The sequence below is a fragment of the Protopterus annectens genome, chromosome 2.part2, assembly GCF_019279795.1.
Source record: "Protopterus annectens isolate FY-2018-M chromosome 2.part2, PAN1.0, whole genome shotgun sequence".
NCBI lineage: Eukaryota > Metazoa > Chordata > Ceratodontiformes > Protopteridae > Protopterus > Protopterus annectens.
This window is the reverse complement of record NC_056730.1, coordinates 26,114,463-26,126,678: the sequence shown is the minus strand read 5'-3', so window position 1 is coordinate 26,126,678 and position 12,216 is coordinate 26,114,463. Positions and strand designations below refer to the sequence as shown.

The 12,216-nt window shown below is 37.8% G+C and overlaps 1 protein-coding gene across 1 annotated transcript in view; it reads left to right on the top strand.

Moving 5' to 3' along the window:
• Positions 1-11,091, top strand: part of DMGDH (dimethylglycine dehydrogenase) — a 1,049,975-nt gene extending 1,038,884 nt beyond the window's left edge. Inside the window, exon 16 of the mRNA XM_044063708.1 lies at positions 9,702-11,091. Coding sequence (XP_043919643.1) covers positions 9,702-9,920 — 219 coding nt within the window. The 3' untranslated portion in view covers positions 9,921-11,091. The remainder of the gene's footprint in view (positions 1-9,701) is intronic.
• Positions 11,092-12,216: the final 1,125 nt, after the last annotated feature.

Below are 12,216 nucleotides of genomic sequence, written 5' to 3'. Positions count from 1 at the left end.
CTGAAGTTCTTAGCTCAGATTTTGCCTGTACTGCCACTTCGTCTGCATACAGCAGCTTTGCTGATCCGTCCCCTCTGACCTGTTTGCTAACGTAGTCCATCACCAGTATGAACAGCAGTGGGCTCAGAGCTGAACCCTGATGTGCACCCACTCCCTCTGGGAAGCCCTCTGTGAGGCTGAACACTGTTTGTACTTGAGTCATTGGGTCCTTGTACAGAGCCTGCACTAATTCTACCAATGTATCTTACATTCTACTAATCTGTGTTTCTGTTCATCAGTCACCCTCACCACAACTTTCATGTAATGTGATAGGAGTTAGATGCCTCTGTACTGCCCACAGTTGTGGATGTCCCCTTTGTTCTTGTACACTGGCATGACTATGCTTATTTTACAGTCATCTGGGATACACCTTTCTCTCCACACTGCTATTAGTACCCTCAGGAGCCATTTCTCCCCATCTCACCCAGCATCTTTATCATATCTGCTGTGACCTCATCTGAGCCTGCTGCTTTCCCTGACTTCATCTTCCTTAGTGATGTTCTTACTTCTTCTAGGGTGGGCTCCTCTTCTTCTTTCATCGTAGGCTGTTTATAGGGCAGTACAGCTTCTATGGGGTTTTCTTCATTCAGATACCACTGGAAATACTCCTTTCATCTGCCTTTGATGTCCTCTGGGCTGGTGAGCAGGCTGCTGCCGGCATCCCTAATGAAGGGTGTCTGACTATCTTCATTATCTTTCTGTCTTTGCCTTGCAACCTGATATAGTTTCTTTGTGCCCCTTACTGAGTCACTTTCCAGAAGTTGGCACAGTGCCTCCGATGCCCTATTCTTTGTTATTGCAACTTCTTTATTAGCTTCTTTGTTAGCCAACCAGTAGTCCTTCCTAGCCTGGTCAGTCTTTTCTGTCTCCCACATCTTCCTGCGCTGCTCCTTTTTTTTATGACTTCCTGGACTTCTACATTCCACCACCAGCTTTCCTTGTGTACCTTATTTCCATACCTGGTTCGGCCACATATCTTTTCTGTAGTCCTAACACATGCTGTTTTTAGGCGCTGCCATTCTTCTTCAACTCCACCTATTTCCTCCTCTTCTTGGGGTGCTAGAGTCCTGAGTAATTCTTTGAACTGCTGTACTTTCTCTCCAGTCAAGTTCCAGGTCTTCAGCCTGGTCTGTGTTGACCTTAGAGTCTTCTCTGACCACTGCTTGCAGCTGATTGTGGCAACTAATGGTTTATGCTGTGAGCAGACTTTTTCACTGGGGATGACTGCAGTCGTGGATTCTGCCCCAGTGCCTTTTCCTTACTAGGAGGAAGTCTACTTGAGTTGCATGTTGACTACTCTTGTATGTGATCTTGTGACTCTTGTCTCTTTCTGAACCATGTGTTGGCTACTATCAAGCCATTTGTCAGACAGAAGTCTAGAATGGCTTCTCCTTCTTTTTTCCTGTTGCCCCACCCATGTGGACCCAGGCAGTCCTCATATCCTCTTCTATCTGTCCCAATATGTGCATTCAAGTCACCCATTATCAACACCAATTCATGTTGTCCTGCTTTATTTAGTAGGTCCTGCAACTGCTGCCTGAATGCACCCTTTTCCTCACTGTCACAACCCTGGTATGGGGCATAGGCTGAGATTATGAATACTGCCCTATCATTACACTGGAATCTGACTGCCATGAGTCTGTCATTAATTCTGATGATATCCCTTACTGCCTTTTTAGCCTCTCTCTCACCACAATTCCTACACCATTTCTAGTCCAGGGTGCATGATCCCTGGAAAAGTCCAGTGTGTGCATCAGTGTCCTGGAAATGAAAGCTGTCTACTAGTGCTGCTGGATTTTTAAAATGTTCTACCTTTGGGAATAATTGTGATATATGCTGAAAACATGTCAGTAGTCTGATATAAGTAAATGGGGGGACCATATCTTGCCTGATATGTTGAGAGGCAGTGAGAGTGTGGCAATGGGCGTTAACTCCCAGTTGCTTTCTTTTGGCAACACACATCTTGCGGAAAACCAACATGCTCACAGACAGACTAAGCAGGTCCATTTTGATGCCTCACTAGTGGTCTCTCCATCAAAGAGTGGCTGAAAAGATTTTTCATCAGTAGGGTCAGCCTTGCTATGATTTTTGCTTCTCCCCTCAACAGGTGCAGCAGGTTCTTTGCTCTGGTCCCTCCACAGGAGGAGTCACCGTGTGATGCTGTGGTCAGTGATTGGCCCTCAGGTCTCCTTTATGCTTATCCCCCATTACCACCAATTCCCAGACATCTACAGAAAGCATCCCTGTTGAAGACCACAGTCATCCTCATTGTATCCTTTTGGCCTCGTCAGGTCTGATTTCCTTTCCTCTGGCCTCATTTATCCTCCTTGAATACTGGATCGAAGTCCAGATCTTCTATCTTACCTGACAGGGATGCAACATCCAGACATCCACGGCCACAAGTTAACCGCATAATTTCTCCAGTTCCAGTGATGGCTAAACAGCACAGGCTTTCTTCCCCAGTATGTCAGATTCCTTTATCCTCTCCAGAAGCTTTCCACTGGGAAAATTTACAAAAGTAAATGGAAAATAATTTCAATCTGGGCTCTTCAGAGAGATTTGGAGCCTTACTCTGCCCCAGTGTCAGCGGTTTTCGACTTTTTGCCTCCATTTTTAACAAAAGGGCGAGCTACTCTCCTATCAAAGTCCAAATATCAGCCATTTAAAACTTTCATTCAGGAGGGAATCATTCTTTCCTGGATTATGCAAAGCCTTCGTTAAAGCTACCGGTTTACTCAGGCCCCCAGTTAAAGATCCTACCCCTCCTTGAGATTTGACGTTTCTCATACAGGCTCTTACCCAACCTTCCTTTGAGCCTTCCCCTAACATTGACCTTATGTTTGCATTCTGGAAAACATTTTTTTCTTGTTGCTATTACCTCTGCTAGACAAGTATCTGAACTCCAAGCCCTCTCTGCAAGATCTTCATACTTGATCTTCCATAAAGATAGGGTCTCTTTATGCACAAACCTATCCTTTTTTACCTAAGGTAGCTTCCAAATCCAACTTAACTCGGGTCATCAATTTACCTGTGTTCTTCCTGAAACTTTCAAACAAAGGAGAATATATGCTGCATCTTCTGGGCGTACATCGGCAGATGAGGTTTTATTTGCACAGAATACAGGATTTCAGAAATTCTGATCAATTGTTTATTTCTTTTTCCAAGAACAAATTGGGTAAAGCAGTTTCTAAAGTGACTGTAGCCAAATGGCTAACTGTATATCATCATCATCATCATCAGTGGCTCCCTTTTTCTACATGGGGTCGGGGTATCGTGTTAACTGTTGCCACCTCCCTTGATTCAGTGCCACACTCCTACCTTCTTCAATACTTATGCCTGTCACAGATCTTTTTTCACACAATCTATCCACCTCTTTGCTTGATGTCCTCGTTTCCGCTTACTCTCTTCCTGTCTGTCCCAAATCTTCTTCACCAGATTGTCTTCTGCTTTTCTATGCGTGTCCAAACCACTGTAATCTGTTCCCTTTAATCTTTTCTGCGACTGGAGCTACTTTTGCTTCTGCTCTTGTGTCCTCATTTCTTCATCTGACTGACTGTGCATCCTACCACCCTTCTCAGCCACTCTATTTCTATCACCTCTAGCTTCTTCATCTGCTCAGCCTTTACTGCCCAGGTTTCTGTACCATACTGGTTGCACCACTGTCTTGTACACCTTACTTTTCAGCTTCTTCGGCATTCTTCTGTCATAGACTACACCTGAGACTGTATGCCAGTTGGCTGCAGCCCCACTGATTCTGGCTTTGACCTCTTCATTCAAACTTCCCTTCTCCTCAACCACCCCTCCCAGATACTTGAAATTATTTACCTGTTCCACTGTCTTCCCTTCTATCTTAGTTCTCAGCTTCTTCTGATTTGTATATCCTTTGTCTATAAAGAAAGAGGTTTACTTTACCCAAGCCCCCCAAAGCACATTCCATGAGATCTGTAGCCACCTTTTCAGCCTTCTGGTCAAGAGCTTCCATAGATGATATTTGTGCAGCCGCAACTTGGTCTAATGCCCGTATCTTTATTGCTAATTAAAAGTTAGACATACATAGAACGGAAGGAAATGTAGAGGTTAATTCAGGTATCCCGATTTGGGAACGCTTTTTTGCCGAAACCAGAAGCAAGAGAGACACTAACCCTTTTGCCCATGTTGGTAAAAGATCTACAGAATATTCAGGTGAAATTAAGGTACTGTTATCCAAGCTTAAAAATTTAATGGATAAAGAGATGTTGACACATTACAACTATACCAGTTTACAACGGTATGTTGATTTGAATATTGTGCCCAGAGGCTTACGAGCCATAAAATTTCCATCAGAACCTTTTGTTTCCTCATGCGCAACTGATAAAGTGTTTATGAACAGATGGGAAAAAGCAGCGCACCAATGTTCCATAGAATGGTTGAAAATTTTGATAGAGCGGGACATTGTGAAACTAGCTAATATTAAAAAAGACATCAATTTATTATGCATGAATTTATCGGCTACACTGGACAGAACTAAATTTGAATCTTGCTTGATAGATATTCAAGAAAAGGTTCACATTCTTGAAAACAAATGTATAGAACAGAAGATTCATAAAATTTCAAGAGACCTGAGAGACTTTGAAAATGGTACTGCTTTTTTCGGCGGAGCCAATCAGAGACCACGTTACAACCGTAACTTTTCGAATGTGAAGGATAATCAGCAAGCGAGAACTGTTAGTTTTTCCAGGTATACTGACAAACAACCAAATAGAGCACCGAGTTATAATGAAAAAGAACATGATTTTCCCCCTTTATCACCGCCTGCTGATGACTGTTTCCTACCTGAACATTTCGGCGGTTATAGACCAGCAGGGAGGCAACTACAATTCAAAAGTACGTATGCAGAACAAGAGAATTATAGGGGAGGACCATATCACCCGTGGCGCGATAACAAAAGGACAAAATGGTATTAATTTTAATGCTTGTAACAAAGTAGTGAATTTATCAGGCTGCTTTATTAATGAAAATGTATATACAGTACTAAATCATGGCTTGAAATTTGTTCCGACAGTTTTTCCGAAAATGTACCAGTGTAAAATTGATGTCTTTAAGTTTATACGAAAACTACATTTATGGTACTATTTTAATTGTATTGCAAATGAGAATGTGGAACAGAAAGAGTTTGATATACGTAGTTTAGATAGTGGTGATTTTGAAGATGACCGAGAATCTATAAATGAATCATTTGTATCATGCTTTAGTGAACTAAACGCTTATTGTACTATAGATACTTCGAAAATAAGAAGCGACAAGAAGTTTGTACCACCTTTTATACATGAGGGCATCAAGAATTTCTCCACTATGATTAATTTTGAGATTGATGAAATTGTAAAAAATGTAAATACCTCTACTGTGAATTTTAATTTAACCAAAAATGAATGGTCTGAGCTAATTAAATTTTCTAGACAAAAAGAGTTGATAGTAAAGCCTTCTGACAAAGGTAATAAAATAGTTATCATGCATCATACGCAATATGTTAAGATGTGTATGAACTTGTTAACCAATACATCAGTATATAGGGAGAGTTCTTTAGCGGAATTGACAACGGCTCATAATAATTATATGGAACTAATTCAAAAAGGTCTTAGATTAGGTTATTGGAATGAAAGTGATGTAAAATATAAGTTAAATATAAGTGATTGTAGTTTTGCACAGTTCTATTGCTTACCAAAGCTGCACAAAAATATTAATGACCCTCCAGGTAGACCGATAGTATCGGCTAGTAACTATTTTTTGCATAATCTAGGACTTATTTTACATGAAGTGCTGCTAAAAGAAGTTATAAAGTTGCCATCATATATTAAAGATTCATTTGATTTTTTAAATAAAATTAAGAATGTTGTGTGGTGTGAGGATATGTATTGGTTAACATTAGATGTTAGTAGTTTATACACTAATATTAAAAATATACATGGTTTAGAGGCAGTGTTTAAATCAATGGGAGATTATCCACTAACTCATTATATAATGGAACTGGTAACATTCAGCTTGGAGAATAATTATTTTTATTTTTATAATACAATTTATCATCAAATACAGGGCACTGCAATGGGTGCAGCATTTGCACCCATGTATGCCAATATTTTTATGGGTTTAATGGAATCTGAATGTATTTATACACATTATTTTGTTAATACACATGTTATGCATTATTTTAGGTTCATAGATGATTTGGTTTTTTTGTGTAAAGGAGGTAAATCTGAAATTGACAATTTTATAAAAGATATTCAGAATAATAGATTTGATATCAAATTTGATGGATTACAATGTGGAGATAATGTCTCTTTTTTAGATATTAATTTAAAAGGAACTGTAGGAAAACATATTTCCACAAGCATACATAGAAAATTTGACTCAGTTAATCAATTCTTGATGGGCACTAGTTGCCATCCTACTCATACTATAGAATCAATACCATACGGTGAATTCTTAAGAATTTCCAGAATATGTAATAGTGAAGATGAATTTTTAAAAGAAACTAATAATACGATGGAAATGTTTAAAAATAGGAAATATGATATGCAAGTATTAAAAAGAAGTAGAGATGAAATATTTAGAAAGAGGTATAATGGGAAGTTTCAGAATAAAAAATATAGAGAAAAAAAGCATAATGAAGAAGGTGGAGACATGGATAGTATTTTTATGGTATCCACATATAATATTTGTAGTAATGATATAAAGAATTGTATATCATATTTTTGGCGATTTTTACAAAATTATGAAGAATTAAAGGGGATGATGAAGAAAAAAAAAAAAAAAATTAATATTTAGTTATCGTAGAGGGAGAAATATCAAAGATATGATAGTACACACTAAATTTGAACCACCTATTCCTCATATAGATAGAACAATAGGTAGTTTAGGTACAATGCCCTGTGGAAATTGTAAAATTTGTTCTCATGTGGAGAATATTTTTCATTATATTAATGGAAAAAGTTATAAATCAACAGGTTCCTTTTGTTGTTATACTAAACAAGTTATTTACACGATTAAATGTGGTTGTAAAAAATTCTATATAGGACAAACGAAAAGAATGTTTAAAGTGAGAATAATGGAACATCTTAGGGACATAAAAAATAACAAATTAGAGAGCCCTTTGGCTCAACATTTTGTTAAATTCCATAATTCTGATATAACTAGTTTTAAGGCATCTGTATTAGAAAAGGTTGATAGTAAGGGAGCTAGTGAAGAAAGAATGAAGAATTTACTTTTAAGAAAATAATTAATTTTTATTTTAAAATATCAGACACTTACACCAAAGGGACTGAATGTGGATTGCTGCTGGAAAAGTGTGTCTTTTTAAAAGGTAATGGATTTTTTTAATTGTTTAATGATTGTTTAATTATGTAATTAGTTAATAGGTGTGTGTATAAATAGGTAATAGTGATGTATTGTAATTTACTCCTTGAAGGCTTTGTTAAGCCGAGGCGCTAGAGACTGTACAGCAAATAAATCGAGTTTGGTGAACTGGCCGTTGTCGTATTCTACATTTGGATTCCTTTTTCCTTTTCGAGCTGAAGAGCTGGTGTTGTGATACTTGAAATTATTTACCTGTTCCACTGTCTTCCCTTCTATCTTAGTTCTCAGCTTCTTCTGATTTGTATATCCTTTGTCTATAAAGAAAGAGGTTTACTTTACCCAAGCCCCCCAAAGCACATTCCATGAGATCTGTAGCCACCTTTTCAGCCTTCTGGTCAAGAGCTCCCATAGATGATATTTGTGCAGCCGCAACTTGGTCTAATGCCCGTATCTTTATTGCTAATTAAAAGTTAGACATACTTTCCAAAAATAGGGCAGCATTTTGCTCCACTGTACTCCGGAATATCCTTTCATGAGAACCACCCAAAGTTCATCTAGCTGGTGACTTTGTCCCATCAGTTGAGGAATGAATGAAAATGATAATATCTGATACAAATGTTATGCCCCATAATGATGAATCTATGTTGTCCAATTTTATTCTTCTTCAACTCCTCACCCTCCATCCCCCTTCTGTCTATCTTTCTAAGGCCTAGGAGGTGTATTTTTGGAACTCACCTGTTCCCAGCTTTAAACTCAAGTCTTTCTGTAGGCTCTCATCTTGTATTCTTTTATAGTAGAATGTCTTGTACATGTTACTATTAGGGTAGCAAACTTGATCTGAGGTGTACCAGGAGAGTGGGACATTATGGGTAAAAGGAGGAGCTAGAGAGCTGGATCTGTGAGTCTGGTAAAAGCGTTTGAGGCAGACCTGATGTCAAATTCAAGACCCATCAGCTGAGGAAGAATGAAAATGGACACCGCATCATTATTTTGAGTACATGACATTTGTTTTTTGTAAAATAATATTAAACTGGTATTTTAAAAAAGGGGAACAAGATTGGTATCCAGTCATATTTTAGAAAGATAGAGATATAATCCAAGAAATATAATGCATTCACCTAATTTTGCTAGTTACCGTGCCTTTGTTGAAGGTTGAGCGTCGAGCTGGCACCTCGGTGTTTTGTAAAAATCTACTGCCAATCATTAGTGGACTGGAGTTCCGCTGTGGTGACCCCTTACCGGGAAAAGGCGAAAGACAAACAACACCCTGCTGATAAAGCATATATCAGAAACAACCAAAATTGCCGCCTGTCCTGGGTCCTAGTGCTTGCCAGATTCTACCCCCACTCCAGATAAACTGTACTAAATGCGTACAGCAACCTTTAAAGCAGGAAAGCTGCAGCACCAAGAAAACATCAGCCTGGGACAGGAATGTGGTATAAAGGAACTTAAACACAACACGTGTAGGTGTATAAATATTTGGGAATTCATGAAGGATCAGCAATAAAACATGAGCAAATGTGAATAAAACTTAGTAAGGAACATTTTAGAAGACTACAATTAATATTTTAAACAGTGCTGACATCTAGGAACAAAGTCCAAGCTGTAAACCAATTTGATTGTCCTATCCTACCTTAGTGATTGGGCTCAAAAGGCGTTGGACAAGAAAACAAGAAGGATGCTTCATGCTTATCGAATGATTTATAAAAATCAGTGTATATGAAGACTATATATTCCCCATTATGAAAGAGGTATGGGCCTCCTCAAAATTGATTTCATCTGTAGATCTGCAATTGTAGGACTGTATACATATCTGCCTTGTTTTTTTTTTATGAATGGAGTTCATTAAATGGAGCTGATGGCATTCAAACATCTGTTTATAAGCTTTTATGAACTCTGCAAGAACAGTATGGGTGAGTGACAAAAAGAGTAACTTTGGCAACTGATTTGAAACATTATCTCAGAATTAGAGGTATAAACATCAGTGAAACATAAAACGATGTATATTTTTTGTTCTGCATTGTAGATGTGCAGGGAGATAGAGCAGGCCAAGACTAATGAGCAACATTGCAGTTATTAGCATGTGCCAGACATGGATGTGTTCAACTTACCTCCTGTTGTGCATTTCAGCTAGAGTCCTTTGAATTCACTTCCTGTTTTTCTCTTTGTCATATTACATACATTTTCTGCTCAACACAGCACCATTAACCTCAGTGTCCAGTGTTCTTTTCTGTCAGTTTCCTTTCTGATCTGCTTATTCTCTGTTGTGTTCTTATTTTGTAAAAATATATCTCACCTACTGTGTTCTTCTCACTTTTTTCATTAATTTTCAGGTGGTCGGCAATACCACATCTGGAGCTTATAGCTACATCACCCAGCAGTCTGTGGCATTTGGCTATGTCCCAGTAGAACTCAGCAAAGTTGGTCAAAAAGTGGAGATTGAACTTTTAGGTAAAAATTACACAGCAGTTGTTACCCAGGAACCATTGATTCAGACTGAACCAACAAGAACACGCATGCAGAGGACAGGTGCAGCCTCCAAGACGGAATAATGAAGATTATAGCACCATCTGTGCCTCGGAGGTCTCTTGTATGAACTCTAACCATGAAATAGGTTAAGTCTGAACAAAGCAGAAAACTTTACTAAGATTTTTATTGCATAGCTCTTATATTTTATTCAGAAATGATAAAATCAAGTGCTGTTTTTTATAACTGAAATTTTTGTATGCAACAGGAATACATCATTAAGAAAATTACATTATAAGAAGAATTATAAAATGTTTACATTGCATTTTAATAGATATACAGCATTGTTTTCCCTGTCCTGTGAACTCTATATTTTTAGTTAGATGCACATGTATTCATAAATGGATTGATGGCTAGGGCGCAGTAATGAAAGCAGATCATATCCTGAATATACCTGAATGCTGCTAATGATCATATGGAAAATTAAGTTGTATAGGCACCTAACATTTACCAGACAGAAGTTACAGTAATTATTGAACTGAAACCACTGGGTTGGATAAAGGATACTGAAGAACCATGCTGGAAATGGAGAACAAGTTTGTTATGGGACCAATGATTACAGTAATTGACAACATTTGGTCCATAGTTCTTAACTGTCTCTGATTCTGCCACATTTTTTTTAGTCTGTCCCTGGTCAAATTTTTTTATTTATTCCTCTGGCATATCACTAAATATTATAGTAATGGGACATTAGAGTTTAAGACACGTTCTTCTGGAAATGTAGATTAATGCAAAACCTTTTATTCTGTTTTTTTTTTTTTTTTTTTTTTTTTTTGAGATTATGAGCCATGTTTAAAAGCATGATCTAAGATGTTTGCGTGCATGGCAGTGATCTTCATGAAATTGTGGTTGCTGTTATGGTATGGAAACCGATACTTGAACATTCATTTTCTGTTCTCGTTACGATTTTATATTCTTATTACAAATAAAAGCAGGAAATGATTCATATCCCGCATATAGCCATCTTTTGGCTTATAGTGGTCATGATTTTAAGGTACAGTCCAGTCTTGTGAGCTGTTATATGGGTATGCATGGGAATTTCTTTAGGATGAAGGTTTTCAGGTAGATGCTTTATTTTCCTTTTAATTATCAAAAGAGATTAAATGTGCATTTTTATAACAGATGCTTCCAGTTTTCCCACATCATTGAAATGAATGTAACACTTAAATGATTTTGAATAAATATAGTGCAATGTTTCGTTTTTCTCCCTTTCTTTCCATGTATCAAACACCCCCTCTTTTTTTTAGGCGCTACTGCTTAGCTTGCATTCTGTCAGTCAGTCCCTGGCTTTGACCTTATCAATCAGCAGACACCGGATCATAACAAAGAATACCACTAATATGGTAAGCTTGCCAGTAATTCTTCCTAAAGGGTACCTGTTTGCCTTCATGACAAATGTTTGAAGCATTTCCTCATTCTAGTTTGTGGCTTTTGTTTAAGTAATGACTGAAAATCAGATGCCCTACATTAAAGTGTCATTTATTGTCATACTGGTTGCTTATGATAGCCTGACAAGTCCTGTAGTCCCTGTTCATTAAACTGCAATAGGATACTTTGTTACTCCCAATATTTTATGAAATTATTTAGTGGTATTTTTGATTCATAGCCAGTACAGTGTAAGGTTAGTCCTGAAAAGATATATATATATATGTATATATGTGTGTGTGTGTGTGTGTGTGTGTGTGTGTGTGTGTGTGAATCCAATAGCAACTTTGTTATGTATGTGTAATGTGTCAGTTTTTTGATAGAATATTTTTGATTTTTTTTCTTAGTTAAGGAACCAGTGATACTAGTGCAAACAGTGTTTGGACTCAAGAGAGGCTCAGTGGGAGTGAGTATGGATCAGTGTTCAGTTCTGAGCGCACAACTGTTCATACTGGTAATGGATTATATTAAAAAAAAAAAAAAGGTCCGAGGTACAGATCAACAAGGCTGCTGCACATAGACAATGTGACATTACATGAAGACTCCAAGCAGGAACATCAGCAAATAATAGGAGACTGGAATGGAAAACTAAAGGCACAAGAGATGAAACTAAAACTGACTACTGACAAAACTGTTATAGCAGAAAATGGGGAAATCAGTAGAGGCTGAAAAGTGAGATGGGAGTAAATAATGGAGCAAGTTAACAGTTTCAGTTGTCTGGAAGGGGTGGTTTAGGAAAAGAGGTGTCTGAATGAGGATGCCACAGGTAGAATCAGAGGTACTGCACCCATCTTACACAGAGTGGCAGGAGTACTGTGTTACAAATGAGTGCCAAAGATGAAAAGTAAGGTGTACAAAACAGTGATGTGACCAGCCCTTCTGTATGACACAAACAGG